Consider the following 19,752-nt stretch of genomic DNA (forward strand, 5'->3'; position numbering starts at 1 on the left):
AAAAGAAATATTTAATCCAAATGGTGATCACGAAGGTTTAGTGAACGGCCTTCTCTGGCATATAAAGTTTTGATAAAATGACACGGGGATTAATGCTTTAATTTGGGTTTGAAATTTGTTGCAATAATTTTTTGGCCAAGTTTATTTTCTGTTTGATGAATATGAGTATGTACCAAGCATTTGTTTACGTTGTGTTAAAGTCGTCCTTTATCGTTTTACTAGTCGTGTTAATGATCATCGTGTCTTTCCAGCATTCTGTGTTGGTTGTTTCAGTCAGCGTCCTTTTGTTGTTGTCATCATACATGTCACTTTTTTTAAAGCGTGTTTTTATTAATTTCTTGTATGTACACGTTATTACAGTAACAACATTAAGAACGTTAACAAGCAGACTGCTTATGGATGCGTTCTAAAACTGATAATCAATACACATTCTGATAACAAGACATGGCGAACAAGTGATAACTTCAACCCTTTTCTTTCAAAATATTTCATAATATTTTATACAAATAAAAAAAAGAGAGAGAGAGAGAGAGAGAGAGAGAGAGAGAGAGAGAGAGAGAGAGAGAGAGAGAGAGAGAGAGAGAGAGAGAGAGAGAGAGAGAGAGAGAGAGAGAGAGAGAGAATGCTTTGCTACATCTATTGCTGTCACTGTTAATAGAATATCAGCCGAAGCGATCAGTTGCCATAACGTAATCTTGTGCAGCAGAAAATATTTTCGTGTTCAAAGATATAGTTAAATCAGTATTTTCAAACAAAAGTGTTTGCGTACACAACTGTTTGTGTTTCTTAATAGAGTGTAAATGATCATTGTTTGCAGAGAATAGTATTTGTGATGTGAAAAATGAAATAAAAGCAAAAGCATAATACATGTAGACAAAAAGAAGAAGGGTGAACGGTCCTGGTGTTAAGTTGTATATTGAAGAGACGTAGAACAGAGCTGGTGAGCTTAATTTGCATTTCGTTTCGGTAAATTAGAGTAAAGCAGTTCTCACTCTGTTATCATTATCCGGTCTAGAGTTTGTAGTTCATGTTGACGATCGATTCGTATTGTGTGTCAATTATGTTATCATTATCAGGTCTGGAGTTTGTAGTTCATGTTGACGATCGATTCGTATTGTTTGTCAATTATATTGTCATTATCTGGTCTGGAACCCCCCGCGGGTTAGGGGGAGTCCCATATTGGTTGGGACTAGAAAGAATTTACCCGATGCTACCCAGCATGTCGTAAGAGGCGACTAACGGTTCTGTTTCTTCTCTTCTTTTGTCTTATTTCTGCCTTACCAGTCCTTTCACCTATATTTCCTTCCAAGAAAACTCTCCCTACTATTCCCTGCAGTTTTCCAATTCTTTTCTTGTTGTCTTATTTCTACCTGACTGGATCCATCACCTTTATTTCACTTACCAAGTCTTCTTTTCCACATCCTTATTTCTCTGCACCCCGCATGTCGTTTGAGGCGACTAACGGATTCTGTTTCTCCTTTTACCCTTGTTAAGTGGTTCTTGTATAGAATATAGTCAATGTTTGTAAAGATTTTAGTCAAGCAGTATGTAAGAAATGTTTAGTCCTTTGTACTGGAAACTTGCATTCTCCCAGTAAGGTCATATATTGTACTAGGTTGCAAGCCCCTGGAGCAATTTTTTGATTAGTGCTTTTGTGAACAAGAAACACTTAACAAGTGGCTCTATCCCATCTCCCCCCTTTCCCCTATCCCATCTCCCCCTTTCCCTCGTCGCGATATAACCTTCGTGGTTGAAAACGACGTTAAACACCAAATAAAGAAAGAAAGAAAGAAAGAATCTGGTCTGGAGTTTGTAGGTCATGTTGATGATCGATTCGCATTGTGTGTCCTCAATTATGTTGTCATTATCCGGTTTTGAGTTTGTAGTTCATGTTGCCGATCTGTTTGTATGGCCATGTTGGGTTTGATGCGTGCATGCCTGGTTTTCTCCTGTAGATGGGTGTCGGCACAGAAGGTCTGCCCGCTGTTCTCAGCCAACATGCTCCGTCTTCATGGCAGCTCAGATTTTTTATCGAGGTTTCTCTCCTCTAGATCCGCCGTGTTTCGCCTAGGGGCTTGCGCTGCCTAGTTGATAGGGTCACCTCGTAGAGGATGTGGCCATAGACCACGCACGGTCGGTCTTGGGATAGGGAAACGTTATGCTAGTCCGGAGGGATTACGCCACAATGGCCACCTCGCGAAGACCCAGGGTCCTAGACTAGGGAGGTCCAAGGGGGAGCACCGGAAGGGCTACCCTCTACCCGCACCTCCAACACAATCCCTTCCCCTGGTAGCTTCATCCCCAAGGAGGAAACAGAGCTACCTGCAACACCCCGTGTTGCCGATCGATTCGTATTGTGTGTCAATTCATTTAGGACACTGAGCTTGTATTTTAGGATTTTAGGATTTTGAAAGTTCCAAAAAATAGAGTAAATTTTCTTTGTTAAACTTGATCATTTAACGACTTAAAGTGTCCGCTTCCCCCACGTGTTGTTACAGGACGACTTTGTAACGCTACGCTCCAGAGGGCAATTCACTGCCCCGCACCACTTGGTAAAGTTCTACCACCGTGTCCTGCCCACCGGGGTCTGGACTACCAATTGGCTCACTACACAATATACGTTCATCAACAAGAGTGGGATTTACTGGGTGGCTGCAAGACCCAACTGTGGCTTGGGTGCTGTCAGTCTGGACGTTGGAACCGGACTCTTCAACGTCTTCTGTGACGGTGACAAAGCCCTCTCCGCATCTGGAGCATTCTACTTGCAAGCTGGAAGAAGTGTAAGTTTGAACGGGTGTGCTGGTTGCAAAGAAGGGTTAGCACGGGGGGAGGGGGTGGGTTGGGTATGTGGGTTTCGGGAGCAGCTTTGAGTGTCGCCTATTTATTTCGTTATTTATTCACTTACATAGTTTTTAGTGACTACATGTTTTCAGATAGGAATCCTTTCCTCCCGATCCCATTCCTTATTTTTCATTCATTCATTCATTCATTTATTCATTCATTCATTCATTCATTCATTCATTCATTCATTCATTCATTCATTCATTCATTCATTCATTCATTCATTCATTCATTCATTCATTCACGTATTGCTAGTTTAAAGCGAAAGGAAACAATTCAGCTCTCCGCCTCAGATCTAGTATTTGATATAATTATATATATATATATACTAGAGGAATACCCGGCTTCGCCGGGGTGAATCGCGAGACAGAGACAGACAGCGTGGCGGTTCACCACAATCACCTTTGAAGGCGAAGTCCTGTCAAACGGGTTTGAGAATTTTAGAGCTTATTTCTTAGCCCTATATTATCTGTTGTGGCTTCTCAAATGCCAGAACATACAGACAGACAAAAACCGCTAGACCACATCACAAACAGAACTCTACAATACACAGGTTTTTGCCCACACACACACACAAACACACACACACAGAGAAGCCGTATATATATATGTATATAATATATATATCTATAAATATATAGAGATAGGTGAGAGTGTATTCTTCGCGTGGCTATAAATTGATTCGACCTTTTCACTTTGACAGTAAGAACAACTTACGGGTGCAAGGGAAGCGTTCTGGACAGCGCAGTGACATTCTAAAAATAGTAACTTAGAAACGGGAATATGGATTGAAGCCACACGAAGGCGCAAAACACTGGAGAAGATAAGGAAGAGTTACTGGGAATGGTGAATTCGCCGGGGTGAATCGCGAGACAGAGACAGACAGCGTGGCGGTTCACCACAATCACCTTTGAAGGCGAAGTCCTGTCAAACGGGTTTGAGATTTTTAGAGCTTATTTCTTAGCCCTATATTATCTGTTGTGGCTTCTCAAATGCCAGAACATACAGACAGACAAAAGCCGCTAGACCACATCACAAACAGAACTCTACAATACACAGGTTTTTGCCCACACACACACACAAACACACACACACAGAGAAGCCGTATATATATATATACCGTAAAGTACCTTGTAAGCGCCCACCCCCCCTGTGCACCAATTCCGACCCAAAGTAGGGGGTGGGCGCTTACTAGGTACTACACCCTATGCACGAGCAGTGTTCAGTAAGAAATGTGATCTTTGATCACTTCGTAATCATATCTTCTTTCGTTTTTCATCTTCCATTGTTTTTCTTGTTCGTATTGTCATTAGAAGAGCTTGGGGAGACAAATGTCGTCGCATCCTTTTCTTGTCTGCAGAGGTGCCGCTGTCGGCCGCACTGTGTCTCTGTTTCCCTTGAACAAGGGGTACGTCTTCTGGATATGGGCAGGAGTCTATTTTACTTGGCCATAGACTGTTTTCGGCAGAAAGAGAGAGAGAGATCAGAGAGAGATCAGAGAGAGAGAGAGAGAGATCAGAGAGAGAGAGAGATCACAGAGAGAGATCAGAGAGAGAGAGAGAGAGAGAGAGAGAGAGAGAGATAAATCAGAGAGAGATCACAGAGAGAGAGAGAGATCACAGAGAGAGAGATCACAGAGAGAGATCAGAGAGAGAGAGAGAGAGAGAGAGATAAATCAGAGAGAGATCACAGAGAGATAGAGAGATCACAGAGAGAGATCACAGAGAGAGATCAGAGAGAGAGAGAGAGATAAATCAGAGAGAGATCACAGAGAGATAGAGAGATCACAGAGAGAGAGAGAGAGAGAGAGAGAGAGAGAGAGAGAGAGAGAGAGATCACAGAGAGAGAGCGAGAGAGCTTCTTCTTTTCCTTTCCGGCCTGGTGACGTAACAGGGTATCGCAATTCTCTCGCCATTCTCGCCTCCTTTTTATATTTAGTCAAGTTTTGACTAAATATTTTAACATCGAGGGGGAATCGAAACGAGGGTGTGGTGTATGTGTGTGTGTCTGTGCGTGTGTGTGTGTGTGTGTGTGTGTGTGTGTATAGAGCGATTCAGACTAAACTACTGGACCGATCTTTATGAAATTTGACATGAGAGTTCCTGGGTATGAAATCCCCGAGCGTTTTTTTCATTTTTTTGATAAATTTCTTTGATGACGTCATATCCGGCTTTTCGTGAAAGTTGAGGCGGCACTGTCACGCCCTCATTTTTCAACCAAATTGGTTGAAATTTTGGTCAAGTAATCTTCGACGAAGCCCGGACTTCGGTATTGCATTTCAGCTTGGTGGCTTAAAAATTAATTAATGACTTTGGTCACTAAAAATCTGAAAATTGTAAAAAAAAATAAAAATTTATAAAACGATCCAAATTTACGTTTATCTTATTCTCCATCATTTGCTGATTCCACAAACATATAAATATGTTATATTCGGATTAAAAACAAGCTCTGAAAATTAAATATATAAAAATTATTATCAAAATTAAATTGTCCAAATCAATTTAAAAACACTTTCATCTGATTCCTTGTCGGTTCCTGATTCCAAAAACATATAGATATGATATGTTTAGATTAAAAACACGCTCAGAAAGTTAAAACAAAGAGAGGTACAGAAAAGCGTGCTATCCTTCTTAGCGCAACTACTACCCCGCTCTTCTTGTCAATTTCACTGCCTTTGCCATGAGCGATGGACTGACGATGCTACGAGTATACGCTCTTGCTGAAAAATGGGGGAACATGTCAATACGTCCCAATACCATTACGTCCCAGTACCATTACGTCCCAGTACCATTACGTCCCAGTACCATTGCGTCCCAGTACCATTGCGTCCCAATACCATTGGGTCCCAGTACCATTGCGTCCCAGTACCATTACGTCCCAATACAATTACGTGCCATTGCGTCCCCGTACCATTAGGTCCCAATACTAGTGAATTTAATTTCTGAAATGTTACTGTAGCAGTGTAGCGACACGTTTTGTAATAAAAGTGCGTTTTGTAATAAATTTATTACAAATCGTGTTCGGATTACACAATTTTTATTACAAAACGCGTTCAACACGATTTGTAATAAAAATTGTGTCGGTACATAGCAGTATTTCACAAATAGAAAAAAAGAAAAACAGATGTGTACCGGTTAGTCGAGATGAGGTGAAGTGGAAAAAAATAAAAATAAATAAATAAATAAATAACTGTTTGTTCATGGGAGAAAAAAAATCCTTCACGATATAATCAGAAACTGTAAAGGATATTGCATGTCAGTGTGTTTGTTTTGAGGCGCTCCTTGCTTTCCTTACAGGTTTTCTGAGGTAACCATGTTCTTTCTTTTAAAATGAACTGAAGCACGCTAACCTAAACCGAAGTGTAAAATTAATATATGCTCAGTTTAGCGGTGCTCGACACAAAGAAAAATACCGAAACAGTACAGTACACCGCTTTGTATTCCACTGTATGTAATCGAGCATGACATGACTGTATGCTTATTTACTGAGTAGACGATGTTTAAACCCGTTTCTGAGAAAAGCTAGACTGACTGTCCAGTCATCGAACCTTCAGCAAATAGACACCGAGACACACAGATAGCGAAACCCATACACGCACAAATGTAGACACAGACACCTACATACATACGTACATAACACACACACACACACACTAACACACACACACTGCCCACCGCAGCGTTCAAGCATTGCTCAAGTAACAATTGTGTTGGGACGTAATGGTACGGGGACGTAATGGGATTCCTTTATGGGACGTATCGAGATGCAATTTTCTTGGGACCTATCGACACGCAATTTTGTTGGGACGCAATGGTACGGGACGCAATGGCACTGGGACCCAATGGTATTGGGACCCAATGGGATTGCTTAATGGGACGCAATGAGACGGCATTTTTTTGGGACGCAATGGTACTGGGACACAATGGTACTGGGACGTATTGGCATGACCCCAAAAATGGCATTGCGTTCAGTTTCATTCTGTGAGTTCGACAGCTACTTGACTAAATATTGTATTTTCGCCTTACGCGACTTGTTCTATCTTCCCCAAACTCACTTGCTGTTTGCGACACATTTCCATTGGCGTTATTAATCAAATAGTCAAGAGCTGACAGCTTAAATGCAACGGTGTACGATTTGATCCGCGGCATCTTGTAATCATTGACTTGCAGGCGTTTAGATCCAAGGCATGCAGACATAGGCTAGGCAGATTTCATCAGATTTCACCTCCTGTGTGAACAAATTGCTATAAAATTTATTTCACATTTTTTGTACTCTACATGCATCCATTGATCAGGTAAAACCGAGTTGGCCAACGTTTTCCCATGCGAACTATATTTTTGAAGCTTTTAAAGAATGATGACAACTGCGCAATAACGGTATTCCGAATATGCTCCGTCCCTCACTTCTCACGTCTATAACATGTCTTATTTTAAGGGATGTGCCATATGTCACTCATATAGTATGTAAGAAAAGCACATTCAGTTGATAAATAGGTTCAATTGCATTTATTTAGCGCGAAATAACGTAGCCGAAGCTCAAATCTAGCGCATTCGGTGTGGTTTCACAGGGCGCGTCTCCCGGGTCGCGTTTGACAGGTATGTGAGTTGACAATTACTGTGCTGATATTCTCCCTCCTTTACCCGTTACTGTTGCATTACACATGTGAACATGCACACGCACACTCTATTCAACATGACCTCGTACTTACGCTAAAGCCCGTCTTCATCGTCTGATGTACCTACACAGGCAACCTCGGTCACAGTGTTGGCACAGCTCTCCCCTCTGCACTCTCCACAGCCAGACGTACACACGAGGCCGTGTTTTCGGCATGAACATCTTGCTGTTCGACACTCTGTCTTGCAATTGCATCGGATGACATCGAGTAGATCACCAGGAGCAGCAGCAATGTCAATGAGAATAGGAAGCATGGCGCCTTGAACAATCTCCCATCCCCAGTCCATCGGATCCAGGAGGAACTGTTCTTGATGCAAGTGCATCCATTCTTGCACCTGGAAGTATGTTCTCATGGAATGGAATTTAGCTGCTGCTGATGTAGGTGGGAGTTTGCAGGGCTGAAACGATGAGGTACATGTAGAGACTTTCTGAATGTACTTGATGTAGCGGAGGAAGTTCAAAGTGTCTCTTTCCTTCCCCCCATAGAGTTCTACAAAGGCCCTTTCTCCTGCTCCTATCAGCTCATCAGTGTGTAACCGAGTGCCGAAACACTACGATCACCTCGGGAGGCAAAGTGCAATCAAACAGGATTGAAAATGTTAGAGCTAATGTCTTAGCCCTATAAAAACTGTTATGCAAACCCGAAGGTTTCCATGAACATACAGACAATCGGAAACCACCAGACCCCATCACAAACAGAATTCTACAATACACCGGTGTTGACTTTTAAAGGCCAACAACTCGGGTGCAGAGTCTGCTGTGAAAGGAGCGGAAGCCTCCCCTGTCACAATCGCCCCCGTTTGAATGAACTTCGTCCCGAAGTTCCGAACCGGGGGACCACTGTCCATCCCAAGTTCGGAGAATGGGAACAGCACGAAAATGTTCAGTGGTCATATTATGCCATTACCTGAACATATCATGCCGAGTCCCATCCCTGCTCGCAAGCACCAGATGTAACCGAGTGCCGAAACACTACGATCACCTCGGGAGGCGAAGTGCAATCAAACAGGATTGAAAATGTTAGGGCTAATTTCTTAGCCTTATAAAAACTGTTATGCAAACCCGATGGTTTCCATGAACATACAGACAATCGGAAACCACCAGACCCCATCACAAACAGAATTCTACAATACACCGGTGTTGACTTTTAAAGGCCAACAACTCGGGTGCAGAGTCTGCTGTGAAAGGAGCGGTAGCCTCCCCTGTCACAAGTGTCTCTGCAATGACTGGCGCTGAAGACTTGGGCCTGCTGCACGAACACTGCATGTTGACTGGGTCAATTTCGTTAAACACATTGGTTTTCCAATCCCGAATGGACTGCTAATTGTATCGTATCCACCAAAGGCGTGCGCAAACAGGATGTTCTCACAAACTTGAGATCCAAGAACAGTCTGGACTTTTCTGATGTCCCACACTTTTGCAGCTGATTTTGCTGTCGATGATCTCACTGATGTGAAGAAGACGGGGCAGTGATCTGGCGTAAGATGGTACAACAGAAGGATGAGCAGATCGGTGTCCTCGCCAACCAGAATCACGTTTCCCTTCCTTGCCAATTCCAGAGAAGTCTTTACGACGAGCCTATCAGCATCAGCAGTTGTATGGACAGTGTCAAAGCCGTGCTGTGAAAAACGGGAACTAAGGAGGTTGATGAACCGCTGTTTGTTGTTTGGATTCGCCAGGAAGCGCTCCTTTGGTTCGCACAGGACCATGTCACCCTCAAAAGTGATGGCACATGCTGTATTGGCTCTGCTTGTTCTTCACAAATGGGCTGCATCTTTGGTGGTAGGTCCGCAGCTGTATCCATCAAAAACAACAGTTCCTTTGCCAAAATGAAGAATGAGAAAGTCTGCGTAACTCTGAGTAAGCTGGTTGTATGTTGAACCAGGGCAGAAGGTGCAACAGCAAGCCACCATCGATGACATATGTTACATCATCAGGAATAACACCATTTACCTGCTTTGTTGAAGTCCAGATGTAAGTTGCCAGTGCAGCCTTGGTACCTTGTCTTGGCAGACCACCCGAATCAAACAGCGATGCTGGGACACTGCACATCTCAAAGGCAAAGGCGTCCTCAAGACATCCGTTGGTGTTCTTCACAGTTGTCACTAGTCTCTGGAACAACAGCATGGAGTGAACATGTACTAGATCATCGTGCAGATTGGACGACTTGGCTTTCAGAGCCATGGTTACAGCTTGATCCTTCTTTTTAAAGGTGAAATCCACAACATTATTTCCGATCATGCTGCTCAGAATCTTGTTTCCTACGCCTTTTGCTTGTTCTGCATTCACAGTAGCTTCAGCTTCTTTTCCGCTTGAAATGGATCGGAGGGCTGTATCCACAGTGAAAGGGTTCCTATCAAGCAGATATCTCAAGATCAGCTGAATGTCTGTGTGATCTCGCTTCTGCCTTGCCACGCTCAACTCTTTGTGCTGCGTTTGTTGCTCGCTAGAATGGAATACAACGTCTGTGACAGACTGCATTGCGTCGGGGATTTCTGCACAGGCAGGCATACACAGTAGTAGGTGGGAGATCAATGCCATATGATTGCGCAGCATTCAGTTCAAATTTCCGTACCTCTGTGTAAGAACAGCTACAGCCAAGGTGGCTGAGGGTATCGATCAGAAACCGTGAACCGAATGATCGGTGCATTTGCACGCCAAGTGCAAACTGCAATGGTGCAATAACAGTGTTTGGCCTACTGAGCTGAATGATTGCTTGTCCTATTGCACTGATATAATGTTAGGTAACCTTGAAAGAAATACATGTACATATCCACTAACAAATGCACAGATTAATAAATAAACGCAACGTAAGTAGGTGAAGCTGAACATGGAAAAAAAACTTATTACCTAACAGTCACATGCACGATCCACGTTGTTCTCAATGGACATAATTTCACAAGGCACATAGACAAAGACTGAATCTGCAATCGCCTAATAATCATTATAATGCGAGCAGTGAAATGCGCCCCTGGGAAACAAACAAATATATCTATACATAGATGAGACCAATAAACTGCTTATGCCATGCTGATTAAGCTATCGTGTGATGTTATTGAATAGTTTCCTTGGGTAGCTTGTGAAAAACTGTCGCTCCGAAAACTAAAATAAAATGTACGATATTTCGGACTCATCGCATGGTTTTTTCCGGGCCAACTCGATTAGATGTGTGCAGGCACACTGAAATGAATCAACTGCACCTAAAATGAATTTTATAGCAATTACTTCGCACACATCCAAACGCTTCCCAGCCTAACACATGTGATAGGGTTTGCAAGAAAGGGAAATCATTCACAAAACTAGCAGATCAAGTGCGGAATTTTTATTTCCCCTGATTTCAATGGTGTAAAGTGGGGGGTGGGCGCTTACAAGGTACTATACCCTATGCAGATCTATGCACGGTTTTGGACTAAAAGTGGGGGGTGGACGCTTACTCGATACTGGGCGCTTACAAGGTACTTTACGGTATATATCTCATGAGCTGCTTCTTTGTCTCTGTAATGCAACTATGGGTATATATGTTGTATTTTTCGGCTTCAATAAATACATAATGGGCTCAACAAAATATATCATAGTACCGATTCCGGTTTGGCCGAGGAACTATACTACCCTTGACCCTTCGCCGAACATGTTTCAGTGGATTGATGAAGAGCATTGCTCACATGGCTAAACAAAAGAAAACACAACATGTGAATGTTGATTCAGTAAACAAAGCGTTTATCTTTACACTTTGGGTGCAGGTCGAGTAAAAAAAGAACAAAAGCGAAGAATCAACTGATAGTGACAGCAAACGAACCGCGCTGTTCATTGAGGTGAAGCTAGAGTAACCTCCCTTCCACGAACACTGCACCGCTGATCTAAAAATGCACCGCTGATCTAACAAAACAAAAATTAAATGGCACGTTGCACTGACACAAAGTGAATCAACACTATGCAAGACTGAACATGAAGTGGATACACCTCTTAACTGCACAACGGGTCGAGTTCTCCAAGCACAGTTTCGTCTAACCTTACCGGCGACACACAAAGTTCAGTTTGAACAGAAGCACGATGATCGACAGACAAAACCAGTACAATTACAAGGTAATTTATAAGCTTTCCTTGTGTAGCGAGCAGCGTCTGCAGTTAAAACGCACTCATACAAATGTCAACAGCACTTATTCTAACTCTACATTGCAACCTTCGGTAAATTCAGAGACACTCAATTAAACAATGATTGAACCATGTAAACAAACAACATGGTTCAAACATTCAATCATGATTCACCCATCTCAGTACTAGTGCAACAACCTCAGTGCAGAACTCAAGAAGTCTGCAGCAAGCACTTCCATTCCCTTTTTCTTTGAAAGGCCCACTATCCAAGTCTTTTCCACACAAGCAAGCTCCACAGCTACAATCAACAGCAGACAGAGTAAGCTTACCATTATTCAACACAGATTCCCCAACCTCCCAAAAGGTGTGTGTGTGTGTGTGTGTGTGTGTGTGTAAGTTATTTCTGAGCGTTCAATGGCACGGGCACTGTCGGTGTTACCCAAAGGCAAAGGGGAAGAACCCTAGCTTGACCGGATTACCTTGAAGCTTGATCACACTTTACATCTGCAGCCAGAACACTGAGACTAACTTCTGCAAAGTTAAAAATGTAAACACATGATGTATGCTCAGAATCAAATAAGTTGTTTCAGATCTTTTTAATTTGACATCCCATCTAAGCAATTCACTCGCGCGCACGCGCGTGTGTCTGTGTGTGTGCGTACGGGTGGGTGTCTGTGTGTGTTCGTGTCTCTCTGTGTGTTCAACAAGCAAAGATGCACTGCGTGTTACGAGTGTACCTTTTTCGCTGGCCGGTTCGCTTCGTCATCCAGCACAGGCTGTTTCATCCATTTTTCGAGCATGTCCAAATGTTTTGGTTTACACTGACGTAAGTTCATGGTTATATGAAAGTATCCAAGAGCTCAGCAAACGTGTATTTCATCCTGATGGAGTAAAATCAGTCCAAACGGTATTCAACACGCAGTTTCAAGGGGGACACCCCGAAGCGTCCCGGTACCAAAGCGTCCCGGTACCGAAGCGTCCCGGTACCAAAGCGTCCCGGTACCGAAGCGTCCCGGTACCAAAGCGTCCCGGTACCGAAGCGTCCCGGTACCAAAGCGTCCCGGTACCGAAGCGTCCCACTATAACGCGTCACAGGACTTAGACTTTTTTTTTTTTTAAACCTTGACCAAGATACAAGTTAAACGGAGATACAAGTTGACGGCGCCTAAGCCTCTAGGGGGGTCCGGGGGCATGCCCCCCCGGAATTTTTTTTTATCCAAAGAAGAAAAATAGAGCTATCTGGTGCATCCTGAGCCAATAAATTACCTCTTTTTTGGGGGGGGTGGGGGGAGGGGGGGTTACGTAACCCGTGTAACCCCCCCCCCCAGATCCGCCCTTGTTGACCTTGATTTGATCTTGACTTGACTAACCATATTTATTTTTTTTTAAATTTAATCTTGACCTTGATTTGACCTTAACTTCACTGATTTTTTTAATTTTGCACAGACCTTGATTTGCTTTCGGTAAAAAAAAATCACTTTTTGCCCAACTTTTCCCCAACTTTACTTTAGATCTGTACTCACATTACACCAATTTAGAAATACTGTACCCGTGTGGACAAGTTCGGGGGAAAAGTTCGGAGGCTTCCGTTCACAAGAGGGATATGTCTGTTATCACACACGCTTTCTGGCTTCACTAAGCGTGAGCGTCAGAAAAAGTCTTTTCAGTTCTGCCTCCGACTTTTAAATTGTATCATTTGGGTTAATTTGGGTTTGTTTGGGTTCATTTGGGTAATAAAAAACGCTCGCGCTGGACCCGAGTACTCTTCAGACTGGCTCGCTCCCCCAGTATGACAGTTTTTGTCTTGTGCACGTTTAAGACCAAGTGATTGCTCTGTGTGAATTACAGGCATTCCCTTTGCTTTATAAATACATTGGCATGCGAGCCGAGGATGTGCGTGGTGACTGGTACCGGGACGCTTCGGCACCGGGACGCTTCGGTACCAGGACGCTTCGTGCCCTACTGCGCGGGAGCGTCCCGAAGCGTCCCGGTACCAAAGCGTCCCGGTACCCCTGTGACGCGTTATAGTGGAACGCTTCGGTACCGGGACGCTTCGGCACCGGGACGCTTCGGTACCGGGACGCTTCGTGATGTACCCGTTTCAAGGAGCGGCCATTACATCGTTGTAGACAGAATTGACGCTACCAGTATGGGCAAGCACGATCGAACAAATTAACTCAGAGATATATTTCACGTACATGAAATTACTGGTTAAATCTAAAGAAAGTTATTCAGTAAAATGTTAGTTTATTTTCGTTAATTCTACTCTCCAACACAAAAATTAAACTAGAATTGGGATCCGAGTTAACCAAACCGGTTTTGGCAATCGTAGCCTGGCACTGTGACCTTGGACGGACTCAGAACCTAAATCGAAACTGTCTTTGATTCAATGAAAACTTTCATTGCGTGTGCTTTCTTTTCTATCTTGAAACTAAAATGCATTCAAAAGCAAATCGTACGGTGGTTTGAATGTAGATTTAACACACATTTACGGATGCACTTGTTTGCACTTTATTTCTTCGGCGACGAGGCTTTAGCATGGGATAGTGAAGAGGAACACACCTCGCTGGCTCACCTATTTACACACCACAGATAACTACAGTGCTTTGTTGTGGTCCACGTTGTCTTTGGTGTACGCATGGGATATACAGCTTACAACACTCGTGTTTTTTTATATGGCTTGTATTTCAGTCAAGACCCAGCGGGAATATCATCGGGATCCACTCGCCAGAGGCTCGTGGATCCCGATGATATTCATCCGCTGGGTCTTGACTGAAATACAAGCCATATAAAAAACCACTCGTGTTGTAACCTGTAACGATAAGCTAATGGTCTATGGGAGACAACTCCTTATTGTTGTTCATTACCATGTTTGACTGTTGCCCTTGCGGAGCTCTTGTGGAATAGAAAAGAATAAATACACTTCTACTTCTGCCCAACATGGAACTGGTGTGGTCTCAATATCGTTGTACGAATCCATTGCTTGTTCACGCTCACATCCACATCCAGACATGACAGACATACAAAGGAACAAGACATGGTGTCTAGAATGGGGTCAAGTACATAGTGAGTAGAGATGGCGTTCAAACCACCTGCAAACTTTGACTTTGTGAGACCGGCCGGTTGGGCAGAATGGCGCCAACGCTTCGGACGCTATCGAGTAGCATCAAAGTTGATGAAAGAAGATGGAGAAATTCAGGTCAGTTCACTCATCTATAGTATGGGTAATGAGGCAGAGAAAATATTCTCGCAGTTTAACCTGAATGCAGAAGATAGCAAGAAATATGACGTAGTGCTGGAAAAGTTCAATGAGTACTTTCTGCCAAAGAAAAACGTTATACACGAGCGCGCCAAATTTCACAGACGTGAACAGAAGGAAGAAGAGAGTGTCGAACAGTACATACGAGCATTGTACGATCTATCTGAGTACGCTGAGTTTGCTGAGAAAGAAACCACGATTCGAGATAGGTTAGTGCTTGGTGTTGTAGACAAAGAACTGTCACAAAAGCTTCAACTGGAGAGTGATCTAGATCTACAGAAAGCTATGAGGATTGCAAGACAGCACGAACAAGTGACTCAACAGCTCAAAGAACAGAGACAGAGTACTAGTGGTGCTACAGCTTCAGTTGATTCCACCAACAGAGACCAGAAATGGAAGTTCAAGAAACACGCAAACCCAAGACACACAGGTGCTTGGAATGACAAGAAAAAGTGTACAAAGTGTGGTACTGTACACAAAGACTCTGAGTGTCCGGCTAAAGGAAAGAAATGCCACAAGTGCCAAAAACTTTCACATTTTGCAAGGTGTTGCAAGTCCAAGACTGTTAGTCGAGTCAACGCTCAGAATGAAACTGAAACTAGTGAAAGTTCAAGCAAACCACAGGAATATTTCATTGACTCAGTGAATAGTGATGAAAGTCCCTGGAGAGAGAACCTCACAGTGTGCGGTCAGCAGCTTACTTTCAAGATCGACACAGGTGCTGATGTCAACGTTATCAGTTCTAAGACATATCACAGTCTCAAAACACCACCCAAGTTGAAGAAAACAAAGCTGGTGCTGAACAGTCCTGGAGGGAGACTTCAAGTTCTTGGACAGTTTGAGACCAAAGTAGGTGATGTGTGTCTGACAGTGTTCGTCGTAAAACATGATACAGAGTGTTTACTCAGCAGAAAAAGTGCTACAGAGATGAACTTTGTGAAGCGAGTCTGCGAGATTTTCAGTTCAGTGAAGTGTGAACCTGTGCGCATTAAGCTCAAAGAGAATGCGGTTCCATACAGTGTGTCTACAGCTAGACGCGTCCCTATTCCTCTTTTAGGGAAGGTAGAGAAAGAACTGAAAAGAATGAAGGACAACGGTGTGATAGAAGAGGTGAAAGAACCAACAGAATGGGTGTCGCCTATGGTTCCAGTTGTCAAGCCGTCGGGAGATGTGAGAATCTGTGTGGATTTGAAGAAACTCAACCATAACGTAGAAAGAGAACGTTACATGATTCCGACAGTGGAAGAAACCATTCAACGGCTGGAGGGTTCCAAGGTCTTCTCAAGATTAGACGCTCGTTCCGGATTCTGGCAAATTCCTCTTCATGAAGACAGCGCCAAACTGACTACCTTCATAACGCCGTTTGGTAGATACTACATGAAAAGAGTACCTTTCGGTATCTCGTCAGCTCCAGAGATCTTTCAAAGAATAATGACAGAGATACTCGGGGACATAGAGGGTGTTATCTGTTACTATGATGACATCATGCTACATACCTCAACGAATGAAGAGCATGACAAGCTCTTGAAGCGAGTCTTCCAAAGACTGAAAGAGGTAGGCCTAGAGCTGAATGAAGACAAGTGCGAGTACAAGAAAACAGAACTGAAATTTCTTGGTCATGTGATCAGCGAGAATGGAGTGAGGCCAGATGAGAGCAAAGTTGAAGCGATCGTCAAGATGAAGGAGCCTGAGAACGTCGAAGAACTGAGACGTTACTTAGGTATGGTGAACTACCTGGGAAGATATGTGCCACATCTTTCCACTGTGCTACAGCCGCTGAACAGCCTGTTGGTCAAGGAAACAGCATGGTTGTGGGGACACGCACAAGCTTCAGCGTTCACCAGAGTCAAGGAGCTACTGACTTCAGCGCCAACACTAGCGTTCTTCGATCCGACGAAACCAACAGTCGTAAGCGCTGACGCAAGTTCCTATGGCATCGGAGGTGTCCTGTTGCAAGAGCATGAAGAAGGTCTTCGACCAGTTGCGTTTTGCTCACGAACACTTTCACAAACAGAAACACGATACGCACAAATCGAAAAAGAGTGCCTTGCTTCAGTGTGGTCCTGCGAGAAATTTGACAAATTTCTCATGGGATTAGATACGTTCAGACTCATCACAGACCACAAACCTCTAGTCACCCTGATAAACAACAAAGACTTGTCAGAAACTCCACTACGCTGTCAACGGATGTTGATGAGGCTCATGAGATATAAGCCCATCGCTGAGTACACTGCAGGAAAGAATATGGTCGTAGCAGACCTACTCTCACGTAGTCCAGCATCAACAGAAGCAGATACTAGTCGCACGGAAGACATCAGTTCACACGTAAGCGTAGTGTATGCTTCATGGCCAGTATCGGACACTAAGCTGAAACAGATCCGAGAAGAGACGGCCAAGGACGTCAACCTCAAGACTGCCTTCGATTACACTGTTGCAGGATGGCCTGAGTACAAGCAAGATGTGATGCTTGCAGCAAGAGACTTCTTCGCAATCCGAGGGGAGCTCAGTGTTTGTGATGGACTTTTGATCAAAGGTGATCGTATTGTTATTCCGTTTTCCATGCGCAAAGAGATTCTCGACAGAATCCACGATGGACATCAAGGAATAAACAAGTGCAGAGAGCGTGCAAACCAATCAGTGTGGTGGCCACGTATCAGTAAGGACATTCAGGACAGAGTCGCGGCATGTAGACATTGTCTCGAGAAACGACCGTCGCAACCGAGTGAACCACTCTTGCCGACAGAGTTACCTGATCGTCCTTTCCAGAAGATCGGTGTAGACTTACTAGAGTTTCAGGGAAAACACTACCTTGTCATGAAAGACTACTACTCGAGATACATTGACATAGCATATCTGTCGAGTACCACAGCTTACGCCGTTATCTGCAAGATGAAGAACTCATTTGCACACCACGGGATTCCAGAATCAGTAGTCTCGGACAATGGCACACAGTTTACATCTGAAGAGTTCAGAAAATTTGCATCAGACTGGAACTTTCAGCAGCAGACGAGTAGTCCACGATTTCCGCAGGCCAATGGGGGAGCGGAAAGAGCAGTGGATACCGCCAAAGCTATCCTCAGGCAAGATGACATCTTTCTTGCTCTTCTGACATACAGAGCAACGCCAATTCCAGAGCTAGGCGCGAGCCCAGCTGAGCTTGCGTTCGGGAGGCGGCTACGGACAACGTTACCGTCGCTTCCTACAAACTTCACTCCGCGTACAGTCAACCATGACCAGCTACGAGTGAAGGACGAGGCCTTCAAAGCGAAACAGAAGTTTCACCACGATAGACATCGCGGTGCACAGCAGTTGCCGGAACTTCAACCCGGTGACCCAGTTCTCATCAAACACGATGGTGAGAAAGGATGGAAGCTGCCTGGCGAGGTGACGAAGATGGTCGCGCCGAGATCCTACCTGGTACAGACAGACAAGGGACCTCTTCGACGCAACAGAAGACACCTGCGCTACAGAAGCTCCAACGACAGTGCCGGTGAGACCAACAACACATCAGGTCCAGTCATCGTTCCTGATGCGCTACGTCATTCACCAGAGCCACAGCAGACGCCAACACCAGCGCCAGATGAATCTCCACCTCCAGATGAGCCGACAGAGCATCAGCCATCTCCAGGCGGATACCACACTCGCAGTGGGAGAGCAGTAGTGAAACCTGCCCGATTCCTGCAGGAGTGATTTTGTGTTGCTGTGAAAGCAAAATGTGCTTGTGTTGCTGTGAAAGCAAAATGTGCTTGTGTTGCTGTGAAAGAAAAATGTGCTTGTGTTGCTGTGAAAGCAAATCTGTGTAGTTAATTGTGCAATGATTGCAAAGTGTTTAGTTATTCTGTGTGTTGGATGGTATCCAGATTTCGGTATTCTTCAGCAGAATTCAAGGATCTTCAGTTCAAGTTTAATTATTAACTGTATGCAAGAATAATCGAGAATTATACTGACTGTTAATGACAATTTCTAGAGACTGAACACTGACAAGAGTATGTGCATGCGTTGAACTGGAAGATCTACGCCTTGAATATTATTTGAGTTAGATTATGGTAAAAGCCAGGAAGACATTTGGTTACAGTTGAACTTGCGTCAAAAGGATTTAAAAGAATAATGATTTTATAAAGTTGATTCTTTTAACTTTTAAAAGAAAGGGAGATGTAACGATAAGCTAATGGTCTATGGGAGACAACTCCTTATTGTTGTTCATTACCATGTTTGATTGTTGCCCTTGCGGAGCTCTTGTGGAATAGAAAAGAATAAATACACTTCTACTTCTGCCCAACATGGAACTGGTGTGGTCTCAATATCGTTGTACGAATCCATTGCTTGTTCACGCTCACATCCACATCCAGACATGACAGACATACAAAGGAACAAGACATAACCTATACGTATATCTATATCTATAAATATATAGAGATAGGTGACAGTGTATTTTTCGCGTGGCTATAAATTGATTCGATCTTTTCACTTTGACAGTAAAAACAACTTGAGATTTTTAGAGCTTATTTCTTAGCCCTATATTATCTGTTGTGGCTTCTCAAATGCCAGAACATACAGACAGATTGATGATAAAATCGTTTATTTAACGTCACTCTGTAAAAACATTGGCGACATTTGTCTTAGATTAAGAACACACACAGGCACGCACACAAACTTTCCCTTTATGTACAGTGATTCACCACCCTCCCGCCCCCCGCACACTCTCGCTCATCTAATTAAAAATGGTGTTGAAAGATACTTGGATATAAAATGGTATTTTTAAAAGTTCTGATACAAATATATAGTAGCTGTATGAGAAGCAATGGCGTCAGCCGCAGCAATGTCTCTTCATATCCAGGGACCAAGTGATAAGTTTGGGACCTTGCCACCCAAGGTCTTTATTAAAA

At 43.6% G+C, this 19,752-nt stretch overlaps 1 protein-coding gene across 1 annotated transcript in view; it reads left to right on the forward strand.

The window, feature by feature from the left end:
• The window catches only part of LOC138976537 (uncharacterized), a 42,821-nt gene that overhangs the window by 8,888 nt on the left and 14,181 nt on the right, over positions 1–19,752 (forward strand). Inside the window, exon 2 of the mRNA XM_070349396.1 lies at positions 2,499–2,780. Within this exon, the coding sequence (XP_070205497.1) occupies positions 2,499–2,780 (282 nt within the window). The remainder of the gene's footprint in view (positions 1–2,498; positions 2,781–19,752) is intronic.

Source organism: Littorina saxatilis, linkage group LG9 (assembly GCF_037325665.1).
Source record: "Littorina saxatilis isolate snail1 linkage group LG9, US_GU_Lsax_2.0, whole genome shotgun sequence".
NCBI lineage: Eukaryota > Metazoa > Mollusca > Gastropoda > Littorinimorpha > Littorinidae > Littorina > Littorina saxatilis.